General features: G+C 35.4%; 1 protein-coding gene across 1 annotated transcript; it reads right to left on the bottom strand.

The window, feature by feature from the left end:
* On the bottom strand, positions 1-928 carry LOC112757147 (germin-like protein subfamily 1 member 15). The gene is made up of 2 exons (XM_025805752.2): positions 764-928; positions 1-613 (listed from the first exon to the last, which is right to left on the bottom strand). The coding sequence occupies exons 1-2, from the start codon at positions 918-920 to the stop codon at positions 63-65; spliced, it is 708 nt and encodes a 235-aa protein (XP_025661537.1). The 5' UTR covers positions 921-928; the 3' UTR covers positions 1-62.
* Positions 929-13,313: the final 12,385 nt, after the last annotated feature.

The following is a 13,313-nucleotide window of genomic DNA, read 5'->3' on the forward strand; positions in this document are numbered from 1 at the left end:
GCATAACATACACTAAAAGTACAAGTAGAATTATTCAATGATGAGTGCTCTCTGTCGTCAAACTAGTTGTTATCATACGAAAACTGCTTTTGGAGATAGTTGATTACCTTGTTGTCCACTTGGAAAGCTTTAGCCAAAATTTCAGAAGAAATAGGTGGAGTAGATCCAAACACAGCATTTGAAATTGTGATAATACCTGGATTTTGACTGTTAAGAGCAGCAAAAGCTAAAGCGTTGCTATTACCGATGTTAAATTGGAAGTGCATAAGGCCAATTGGGAACACAAACACATCACCTTTGTTGAGCACTTTGGTAAAAAGTCGGTTGGTGTTGTTCTGATTGGAAGTCACAAATCCAACTAAGAGAGTTCCTTGAATAACTGTCAATATCTCAGTGGCTCGAGGGTGAGTGTGAGGAGGAATTAAACCCTTAGGTCCAAAATCTATGCGAGCAAGTGATATACCCAATGTATTGAGTCCTACTAGTTCGTTAACTGTGACTGGAGTTGCTTTTGACCCAAATTTGTTAAGAACATTTCCAGGATCTACGTGCTTGAAAAAATCCTCAGGTACCACAAGTTTAGGGTCTTTGCAAAATTTTCCATTCACAAATACTGCAAAGTGAAAAATCTTATATTAAAAACAACTAGTCATAAGATGCTTAGCTTAACCATAATATTGAAAGGAAACTAATTGAAATTTAATTTGAGTAACAAAAACTATGTGATTATGTGGAGAATATGAATGTATATATGCACAGATACCAGCGTTTTTGATGCCATTGGGGACAGCAACACAAAAGTCTTGGAGAGAGCTGGGATCATAGGCAGAGGCAAAAGAGGCCAGAGCCAAGAATGCAACCAGCAAGTATGTAGCTTTCATTTTTATTTTGCTACCTTCTATATATCTATAGTTTTGCATATAATTTCTTGTTAATTGTGTGAGAGACTTGAATATCTTCTGCATGGAAAGCTCGCTATTTATAGCATGGAACCATTGAAGTGGCTTTGCAATTTAACCACGCTACAGGTAATTAATAGCGTTTGAAAGAGAGACAAAGACTGAGATTGAGATATAAAGACAGAAAAATATTTTAATAGTGTTTGGTGTAAAGTGAGAGATAGAGATTAAAATAAAAATAAACCTCTAATTTAATTTGCACAAAAGGTAAAGTTAGAATTAATTAATTAACATGGGAGTATTTTAGGTATAAAATATTATTAAAGTTTCAGTCTTCTGTGTCTCCACTTTTTGAAAGTACTGAAATATTGAAATTTTAGAGAACAAGCCTAAAATTTTAGTACTAATCTCTGAGCCAACAAATATAATACTGAGTCTCAATCTTCCAATTTCCATCCTAATACCTCAAAACAAACGCTACCTAATATTATTCTACAGTATTTGCATTGTGGAACCATTCTTCAACAACTATGTGCATGCTAGTCCAAATAATACATTTTAAAATATAGTCATGCTACATATCCATGTAATTTGTATTCAAGTCCATCTAAGTTGGCCCAACACAAAAAAAAATCCAATACCATTAAATGAGTGTATATAACACGCACCCCAAACCCCCCAAAACGTTAACATTTATTCGCGCTTCATTATGAAAAAATATTCCTTCTTCTTCAACACGCACGAAACCGCTACTCTTCGAATCTCTCTCAAAATCACTCAAACTTCACTCACGTTCTTTGCAGAAACCGTTACTGGAGAAGAATCGCGAGAAGATTTTGCAAGGAAGAAGCAAAAACTAATGAAAACAGCAAAAGAGACTGCGAAAGGTATGAGAAAAACTAATGTTCATTTAAAATCTTGCAATTTCGCGTTTCTCCTAGTTGCATTTTAGGTTCACTGGATTGAGTTGCTTCGTTTAGTAGATCGAAGTATTCTGATTCCATTTTTACAGCGTAACTAGGGCTTCGAATGAAATGTGTTCTTATTTTCATTCAATTCAGTGGAGTTGCTAATTTTGATTCACTTGATTGTTAGTCTGTTCAGTTGACTTCTTTTGCATGGAGAAATACTATTCTTGATGATTGAATGTTTATAATGATTTATTCAGCACATGAATGGTGTTCTGTTCAGTGAGCTTGGTGATTTTCATTCACTTGATAGTTAGTGTGTTCAGCTAGCTTCTTTTGCATGCAGAAATACTTTTCTAGCTGTTTCATTATTTATCATGTTTTATTCAGTATATCAATGGAGTTCGGTTCAATGGGCTCGGATATTTTCATTCACTTGATTAAAATATGTATGCTTGTACTTGTTGGTGTATTGAGTGAAGTATTGACCAAATTTTTTTGTCCTTACAGAAAAAATGAAGACAATGGTGACAAAGAAGGACAAGCCGCGCTATAACGTAAGCACATTAAATATATTTATCTGCTTTCATTCGAATAAAATCTATTTTTTATTATAAATATATCATCACATTCTGTTTGAAAACTTGCAAAAAACTCACGATTGCAGATGCCAAACAAAGGCAATAGCAATAGTGTTCAAGAATTTGAGTAAAAAAAAGAAAGATATAGTTGAAGAAATAGGATTCGGTGCCCTGGCACATGTCCCGAAAATGAATGTCTCTCACGCTCTCTTGAGAGAATTGATTGATTGCTATAATGAGTATCATGGATGCCTGAAAACTCTCCATAGGAAAATATACATAACACCTCGCAAGATGGCAGCTGCACTGAGCATAAGCCATGATGGTAATACACTTTTCACTTTCTGTTTATTTTTGGTTCATTACTTCCTTTGATTTTGGTTCATTAAAGAACAGAAAATTAAACTGAGTCTTTTTGGCTGATTTGTTGCTATTAAAATATTGCAGGGAATCGTTTTCCTGAAAAGGTTGAGTATGGCAAATTGAATGAGCCAGACAAGGCAATATTTGACAGCCTCAAATGTGTTGCGTTGGCATATTTGACAAAGTCTAACTTGGATATGAGTGTTGAAGGGGAGGAGAACCGGCAAAAATTCCGGAGGACTTTTGTCGTTTTCGTACAGAAGTGCTTCTTGCTGCCAACAACGGTAAGCATGGCCTCCACGATCCATAAGCCTCCTATCTTTCATGTGGATAACATCCGACAGTGGGATTGGGCAAATCATGTGCTCAGCTTCTTGAGGAAGGGAATTGAAAACAAGAGAAAGGGAAAGAAACAGTTCCTTGATGGCTGTGTTTTTGTTTTTATGCTAATTTATTTCCATGAAACTAAGTTCCATCGCTTGGATGCACCTGATGCTCCCCCGCCACCGTGGATGGCCCACTAGACAAAGAAGATGATGCTCGACCGGATTACTCAGGAAGCAACAAACAAAATGGTAAATTAAACAAAAATTTTTCCCTAAAATTTTGTTTCAGATGCTTCTAAAAATACTCTGCTAACTAAATAAGCTTGTGTTTTAGGTTATAATTAATTTATTTCTCCTAGTTACATTTTAAGTTTATTGGATTGAGTTGCTTGATTTAGTAGATCGACTTATTCTGAAATGTATTTTTATTTTCTTTCTGTCCAGTGAAGTTTCTAATTTTTATTCACTTGATTGTTAGTGTGTTCATTTGAATCTTTGTGCATGCAGAAATATTTTTCTTGATGATTAAATGTTTATCACATTTTATTCACCACATGAATGTTGTTCGGTTTAGTGGGGTTTGTAATTTTGATTCACCTAATTGTTAATGTGTTCAGTTGAGTCTTTGTGCATGCAGAAATGTTTTTCTTGATGATTGAATATTTATCACGTATTATCAGCACATGAATGGTGTTCGGCTCAATGAATCTGCTCATTTTGATTCACCTGATTGTTATTGTATTTGCTCATTTCAGATGCTTCTAAAATACTATGCTAACTAAATAAGTTTGTGTTTTAGGGAATTCTGTATAGAAAGCAAATAAAGGAGAAAAAAATAAAAAGAAAGAAGATGGAGAAGAAACCAACTTTTTTGAAGTGGAAAGAGAAAGGAAAAGGGAAGAAAGAAGAAAAGAAAATTGTTGATCTGGATTCTTCTTTGGAAGAAGACACATTTTCCGAATTTAAATCCGAAGCTGAATCCGAATCCGACAAAACACTGCCAGCCAAGAGAACAAGACAACAGAGGGTGGTTAAAAAACAAAAGATTGTTGAGACAGATTCAAAAACAACAAGAGAAACTGAAAGCAATAACACGGATTTAGAAAGCAGAAGTGAATCTAAAAACCAGTAAGTTTGATGTTCATATTGGTTTCATTTTACTTGTATTTGGTCAAAATTATTCTTATGCGCTTGTTCTTATGTATTGCAGAGAAGAAGAAATTGAAAAAACAGCCACAAAGAAAAGAAAACAACCATAGAAGGTGGTTAAAAAAGAAAGCAAAAAAAGGAAGCCTATGCCGACGGATTCAGAGAGCACAAGCCAATCTGAAAGCCAGTAAGTATTGAGTGATGCTCATTTATTTGATTGTATGATATTCATCTAGTTTAGTTTTTCTTTTTTTTGCTAAAAATTGTTTATGTATGTGACGGAGAAAAAATATCGGTAAAGATTTTGACAAAAATTATCGCGTTGCAAGTATAGTTCTAAACCGACAATTTAACCTCAATCAATGTTTAAATTGTTTGTCACAAATACAAACCCAATAAAATTAACTGAAGTATTCAAACCTCGGGTCGTCTCTCAAGGAATTGCAGAGAAGTGCATTTATTATTGGTTATGAGATTGTATCTTTTTTTTTTTTGAGTTTAATAAGCAAGGAATGTAAATAACAAGAAAATAAACTAACAACTAAGAAAAGTCCTAGCAAAGGTTGAGAATCGGAACTCCTATCCTCATTATCATTGTCAATTGTGATGGTAGTTGCAAATTACTCTCACTTAGTTATCCTCTAACAATTGAACGAAAGTCAAGTGAGCAAATCAACTTGAGTTCACAAGTCCTAATCAAACACTAGAGTTAGTGAAGCTCAAGCCAACTAGCAACTTTTAATCACCAACCAACAAGAGACTTTGACAATTCAAGAGTCTCCAAATTAATCAATCCAAGTTAAGAACATGAAAATCTAATTTAAAATCTAACCAAGCATTTTATCAAACACTTGGTAGGCACAAAATAAAAGCATAGAAAAGCAATGAGAGAATATAAAATCTAAAACTAACAATTGTAAGGAATCAATAATAACAAATGAAGAAAGAGGCAATAAACATGAAATACTTCAAATTGTATTAAATAGAAAATTGAATCTAACATGAAGAGTTCATAAACTAAATTGGAAAAATAAAGAAATCAACTAGAGAAGTCAAACTAAGATGCTAGAATAATAGAATGTAGAATAGAAACTAAATTAAAGCAAGATGGAAATCTGAATTGAAGAAGAAATAGAACTAAAAATCCTAAAACCTAGAGAGAGGAGTGAACCTCTCTCTCTAGAAAACTACATCAAAACCTAATAATTGTGTGAAATGATAAGTGAATGATTCCCTCATCCAGCTCCACTCTATAGCCTCTAATCTTCACTTTCGGGCTTGGAACTGGGCCAAAAGCAGCTCAGAAATCGCCCCCAATATTTTCTGTTTAATGCAGCATGTGATGCTCTGTCACGCGTACGTGTCAGCCACGCGTACGTGTCGATGAACAAATTCCTGGTCACGCGTACGCATCATCCACGCGTACGCATCGATTGCCTGCTACACTGGTCATGTGTACGCGTCGCTACCAGATTCTGAAATACTTGATTTCTTGTATTCCTTCCACTTTTGCATGCTTCCTTTCTATCCTCTAAGCCACTCCTGCCATATAAAACCTGAAAACACTGAACACACATAGCACGGCATCGAACGTTAATAAGAGAGGATTAAAATTAGCAAATTTAAGGCCAAAGAAGCATGTTTTCAACCATAGCACAAAATTAGGAAGGAAAATGTAAAACATACGAATTCTATGAATAAGTGTGAGAATAATGGATAAAATCCACTCAATTCAGCTTAAAATGTACCACGAAATAGTGGTGCATCAGTATGCTTGTTAAGTAAATTACAAATGTGATATTATTCAGTAGAGTTGGTCAAGTTGATTCATTTAATTGTCAACTATTTAGTTGAGTCCTTTTTCATGCAGAAATATTTTTCTTGATGATTGAATGTCTATCACTTTTTATTCAGCACATGAATTGCGTTCGGTTTAGTGGGCTTTGTAATTTTTGTTCACTTGATTGTTAGTGTCTTTACTTGTCCTTTTACATGCACAAATATTTTTCTTGATGATTGAACGTGTATCACGTTTTATTCAGCACATGAATTGAGTTCAGCTCAGTCGTGTTGCTCATTTTTATTCACTTGATTGTGTCTTCAGTTGGGTCCTTTCACATTAGAAATGTTTTTCTTGCTGATATTTGTCTCCAGTATAAATTCGATGTGTTTGTCTATGTTGCAGAGAAAAAGAAATTGAAAAAACACCCATAATGAAAAGAAAACAATCGGGGAGGGTGGCCAAAAAACAAACCAAATCAGGAAAGCTTGTTTTGACAGATTCAGAGAGCAAACCTGAATTTAACAAGGAGTAAGTTTCTCGAATCATGTCTTTGGTTATTCATGCTTTCGTTTTAGGTTCATTGATACTTATTTTATGAATTTTCAGAATTAAACAAGAAAAATACAGCATTGCGAAAAGAAGAAAATAGGCATTGTAGATGTTAAGAGAAAAAAGATCAAAGAGAAGAAATGATGGAGCTCACACAAAAAATGTTACTCCCGATAGGTTTGACTCAACAGATGCACAAAATGATTTCTCTGAGACGTAAGATTCGGTTTCTTATATTGAGTTCTTTTTCTTTGTTTGTTAACTTTTGCTACAACCTTTTCTAATTCCTCTAGATTCACTGAGTAATATTTATTTATCTTGCTTAGATTGCCGATTGTAAATTTGGGTAGCGAACCTATCTTACAGACTCAGGCGAGCTCCACACCATCTATGAATGCATCGGACAATACCAGGTAAATTTGTTCATGGCAGGCTTTAGTTTCGGTTCAATGGGTTCTAGAAATGAATTTCATGTGTTTCTAAACCTCTCTTTTAATTTTGGCTGCTGATTTTAATTTGGTATCTTTTTTATTAGGAAAAATACCCCGGAAACCACGATAAAAGTTTTTAGAAGAAATAAAATCCATCAAAAATAGAGTTTTAAACCTCCACCAGTGTAAGTTTAAAATATTTATGTTTCTCTTTTAGATTTAGGTAATAAATTTTATTTAATTAATCACACGGAATCGTGTTTAAATGTTAGTAGCACTACACCTGATTTTGACCTACAAATCATTGAGATTCGAGCAGAAACTCGTTCTCAACCTTTGAAAATGTGAGTTTTTCAATGTGCAGATTTTAGATTCTCAAAATATATTCTAATTATTCAGCATTAACTTCTTCCTTCTTTACATTCCTTAGAGATCCTATTGCGGTGTCTCTTCCGAGTTCTCTTAAGGAAGAGTTACTCAAAGATGACTATATCTATGTCCCTTCTGATAATGAGTAAGTTGTGCATAAAATTATATTTATTAATTTTAATGGTATAAGATAATAGTTTGGGGTCATTATTGAACTGTTTTCTGTTTAACACAGCAGCTCTTTGAAAATGCAACAGCAGCCTTGCAAAGAAACACCGGCACAAAAATCAGAACAAGAAGCACCTGTTGATGTGTAAGTTTTACTGCTTGTACAAATATTGATAATTTTGGTTCACTACATGATTTAATTGTGGTTCAGTTGAACCCAAAAATGAATTCAATGAGTTCTTATTTTTGGACTCTCTTCTGTTTCTTACAGCTGCCTTGCGAAACTCGAAAAGTAGGCTGCGGAGGAATCTTCCCCGAGGAAGACGGAGCCAAAAGCTCCATTGAATGTGTAAGTTTTAATTAATATCATTTTTTATAATATTATGTGTTATATATTGCTTTTTCATTGTTCCTTTAAGTTGTAATTAGAATTTTTTTTATTAGTTTTAATGGTATAGGATAATAATTCTGGGTCGTTATTGAACTCTTTTCTGTTTAATACAACATCCCTCCCGAAGAACACCAGCAACCATGCCAAGAAACTCCAGCGGGATGACAATTGGAAGAAGAAGCACAACCTGATTTGTATGTTTTCTACTTGTTCAAATCTGGATAATTTCGGTTCACTACTTTGTTTGATTTTGGTTCACTATTTTGTTTAATCCAGAAATTACTCTCTCTACTGTCTTACTGTGCTGCTCATCCTAGGCAATGGGAAGATGATGTGCCTTCCTTCAGCCTTTGGATCCCCCAGCATCTCAACTGACTCCCCCGTCTCAAGTGACACTGACTCAACCAACTTAGCCCTCTGAGCCAACGGTGTCAGAGCTTGAAGTCTAGGCAGACGTGGTGGTAGATGCTGGAATGACAGCGGCATTAAAGTTTGCTGAAGCAACAAGTGTCGAGATGAGCTTCACAGCTGCTGAAGTTTACAAAACTACAGAGAAAGAAAAAGAAATCACGGAGGAGTTGAAGGAGAAGTGTTATCATTTGATGACACATGTCAAAGAAACCAAAGATAGTACCGATGAATATGACCCCTTATTCATCTTGAACCATCAAGCGAATTTCGAGGGGCTTAGACATCACTTCATGTATCTAAAACATGTGGAAATCACGGTAAAATCTTTGCCTATTGCGTTAACATTAATAATTTTTCTAAGAGCATATACCCATTTTGGTCCTCAAAGAATTTTAAACTGGACACTTTAGTCCCCAACTAAAATTAATTACTCTATTGGTCCCTAACAATTAATTCCGTCAGTCACTTAGGTCCTTTACTCCGTTAACTCTAACGGAGGACAAAATAGTCCCTGACAACTCTGACAGGGGACAAAATGGTCCCTGACAACTCTAACAAGGGACAAAATGATCCCTAACCCCTTTATTCGAAAACGACACTGTTGTTTCCCAATTTTTATCATATCTCGCATAACCCTAACATTCATACTCTCCTTCTTCACCTTCACAGTCTTCTTTTCCATCTTTTCCTTCCTCCTCTTTAGCTCCAAGATTAAGCTATGGTATAATTGTCACACGTATCGCACCTACCTCAACATGTCATGGACCACACACTTCCTAAATCTCTGCACTTCACCCACCAAAAGCATCCACTTCCACGTCTTCGATAACATCACCTCCAACCCCGACAGGTCCACGACATCCTCAAGACCAAGTTCCACAACTACTCCAAGGGCACGCCTTTCTCCACTCTCCGGCAAGCAATATAGATTATTGGACATTAGGACATCATGAGAAGATTCTCCTTCGAAATCATATGCAAATTCTCATTTGAAATAGACACCGAGAGCTTCATTCCTTCTTTTCCAGAGTCCAAGTTGGCAGACAGCTTTGACCTCGCATCCAAGCTATCAGTACAACGAGCAATGTCGTCGTTGCCGCTCATATGGAAACTAAAGCGATTACTGAACATTGGTTCGGAGAAGAAGCTGAAGGAAGCGATCGGAGTGGTGGACAATATGGTCATGGAGATGATAGGGCAGAGGAAGAGGGAGATGGCAATGACAACGACAACGACGAGTCTTAACAAATCAGACTTGTTGTCTAGATTCATGGGATCCATCGAAGACGATAACTAGTTGAGAGACATAGACATTAGTTTCCTGAGTATGAATTGGTTGAGAACAAGTTGATGATTTTTTTCTTGTGAACATTAAATTTATAGAGTGTGCATTGTGTAGTTTGAAGTTACACTGTTAGACTGCTAGTGTTATGCGAGATATGATGAAAATTGGGAGAGAACAGTGTCATTTCCGAACAGAGGAGATCAGGGACCATTTTGTCCCCTATTAGAGTTGTCAGGGACTATTTTGTCCTCCGTTAGAGTTAACAGAGTAAAGGACCTAAGTGACTGACGAAATTAATTGTTAGGGACCAATTGAGTAATTAATTTTAGTTAAGGACTAAAGTGTCCAGTCTGAAATTCTTTGAGGACCAAAATGGGTATATACTATTTTTCTAAAGACTCTAATACCGCATATCTCAGAAATGTTCTTCCTGTAGGTTGGTCAATACACATTGCATAGTTCTCAACGACATGAAATGTCCCCGGTTTGAGAAAGATATATATTGTGTGTCAACAGATATTGTGGTAAGCCAATTTTTTTATTCCCTGCTGATTGAATGTGTATAACGTTTTATTCAGCACATGAATTGCGTTTGGTTCAGTGGTATTGGTCATTTTTATTCACTTGATTGTTTGTGTCTTCAATTATGTCCTTTTGCATGTAGAAAATGTTTTTCTTGATGATAAAATGTGTATCACGTTTTATTCAGCACATGAATTACATTCGGTTCAGTGAAGTTTGTCATTTTCGTTCACTTGATTGTTAGTGTCTTCAGTTATGTCCTTTTATTCAGCACATGAATGGTGTTTTACTGGTTCTTTTCTTATTTAACTGAGGTTTGTTTTGCAGATGTTTATGTTGGGAAACCATGGCGAGAAGTACATTGATCCAAAGACCAAGAAGGCCTACCGGTACGATGTCGATCGATATGCACACCAACGCTAGTTTCTTGACAAATGAAAACTCACATCGCATCTATTTGTAAGTCGTGATTTCTAAACCTTCTTTGATAATTCTCTCGTTTGCTATCATTTGGACTGAGATATTCTATCATTTTTTCAAACTTCAGCTGTTTGTGCCGATTTGCAATGGAGGAAACTGGTGGTTGTGGATTGCCGATGTCCGAAAAAAAGGCATTCTATGTGCTTGACCCCGTGAACAAGAACAAGAATGAAATACCTAATTTGAGGATTAAACTGAACAAATTTGTTATAAGTTATTTAAATGTTTCCCTTGTTGATTCAATGCTTTTGATGTTTTATTCAAGTCATGATTTGTGTTCGGTTCAGTGAAGTTGCTAATTTTGATTCACCTAATTTTAGGTCACCTTTTTTTTTATCACTTTTAGGGATTAATAATATCCCATATGAGAGTTTACACTGGGACGGAACCCATAATGGAGGACGAAGATGGAGAAGAAACAGAGTATATCAGGCTCAATGGTCAAAGTACAAGGTAAAAATCTTTCTCTTCTATAATGCTATTTTTAATGTGTTTTATTTTGTATATTATTAATCATATTTTACTTAAATTCTTTCTTAGCTATGACTGTGGCATATACATCATGAAATGGCTTGAAACAATTAATCCTCGAAAGATCAAAAGCAGAAGAGGTATCAATATAAAGCTAAGACACAAGTAAGTAGTTTCTAAATTAATAAAATTCTTTCATTTCTTATTTCAGTTGGGTTCATTTCTTATGTAACTAATTCATTTCAATTGAAATTTAGGAAGAGATTGATGCTTTTAGGCTTGAATATGGTCCAAATATTCTGTTCCACAAACTGTACAAAATGAAAGACCAAGTCATTCGAGTATGTGAAGCAATAAGACTCCCGAAACCATCTGCTGCCCTCTCCAATCCTTTTTGTAAATTCACGTCTGGGGATATATATAGTAGTAAATAGGATATACTTTGTTTCACTGGTTGTAATTAACACTATTTTGTTTAAAAAAGCAAACACTGCTTCTTTCAATATATATATCTGAATATTAATGTAAATCTTAATGTATATATCTAATGTTAATGTTAATGTATATATCTAATGTTAATATTTATATCTGATTCAAAATGTATATATCTGTTGGAACTGTCTACCTACTGTTATGTTCCAGGATCACAGTGAATGGAATCAGGGTATTTATCAAATATTAAGAACCCCAAATAAATAAATGAACCGAAATTAATACACACAGTGAACCAAAAAAATGCGTATATCAATAGAGCAGAGAGATAATTTGAAAAAATGTATATATCATTATTCAGTTTCAGAAACACCTGAACTCTCTGACATAGCAGAATAAATTGACTATTCAATACCAAGGTTCTGAAAATCAGACCGGACCGGCCGATTTAACCGGATTAACCGGAAACCGGTCATCTAGCTGGTCCAGTTGATACTCAAAACTGACTTGCAAAAAATCGGCTAAAAAACTGGCCGAACCGGTGGTTAACCGATGAACTGAGCAAACCGGCTAGGTTTTCTTAATGTCCGGTTTTGTTTTCTTTCTCAAAAACGGCGTCGTTTTGACACCAAAAACAAAAAAAAGAACAAAACCCAATTGCACCCAGTCCCAAATCAACCCTAACGCGTAACCTACTAACCCTCTCCCTTCTGAAATCATTTTCTTCCTCTCCCAGCCGTCTCCTATCCAGCACCGCAATCTCTCTCTCCGTCGTCTTCCCCTTCCCTTCGCCTGCACAAGCTTGTCGCCCCAGCCCCACCTTTTTCTCTCTGTGTGACTCCAACCTAACACTAAATCTCTTTCCACCCGCCGCCTGCTCCGGTCGCCGAAAACCCAATATCAGAGGAGCACCCAGCCACGCCCCCACCATCAGCCCCCGGCGTCAGTGCGGTTGTTGCCATCCTCGTCTTCTCCTCTCAAAGGTCTATTCTTCTCCTCGCGTCCCCCTGTTCTCTTCGCCCTGTCTCTGCTGGCAGCTCTGTTCTCCTCGCCGTTGCGAGTGTGTCTACTTGGTTGTCTTCTCTTCGCAAGTCACCTCCGTTTCACTGCTCGGTCATCATCCCTAATAAGCACTCATCTACTCCTCCTTGAGTTGCTTTTTTTTTCTTGTTAATTTTTTAGATTGTTGTTGTATATATTCTGATTTCTGATTTTTGAGTTAATTATATGGATTAGGTTAATTGTATGGATATTGAATTCTGAATTAATTTTATAGATATTGGAATTTAAGATTCTCTTCTCAGGTCTTTATCATTTCAAGTTGGTTAATTGGATTTCTTAGCCCCTTTTGAGTTTTGAACCTCTTGACTACTTAGCAATTTAGCAATTTGATCTTTGTTTATTTAATTTTTTCAGTGATTTCTTGAAATTGTAAGATTGATTTTTTTCTGAGTTGTTGATTCTGGGTTATGGTGCAATGTTTCTATCATTGTTTATGCTGTTGTTATAGTTTTATTATTATTTTTATGAAATTGGAATACCTGTTGTGGTATTATATGCACTTTGATTTTTGTTAGTTATGAATGTTAATTTTTAAAATTGTTTTTGAATTTTTAATGGATAATTTAATATATAAAATTATAAAATCTTGAATTTTATCCATTTAAAAAGTATATATTAAATTTTTTATAATTTAATTTTATATTTAGTTAAACCGGTTAAACCCCGGTTGAACTCCAGTTGAATCTCTAAACTATTGAACTAGTTACTTTATCGGTTCATTGACCGGTCCAGT

The sequence above is a fragment of the Arachis hypogaea genome, chromosome 16 (assembly GCF_003086295.3).
Source record: "Arachis hypogaea cultivar Tifrunner chromosome 16, arahy.Tifrunner.gnm2.J5K5, whole genome shotgun sequence".
NCBI lineage: Eukaryota > Viridiplantae > Streptophyta > Magnoliopsida > Fabales > Fabaceae > Arachis > Arachis hypogaea.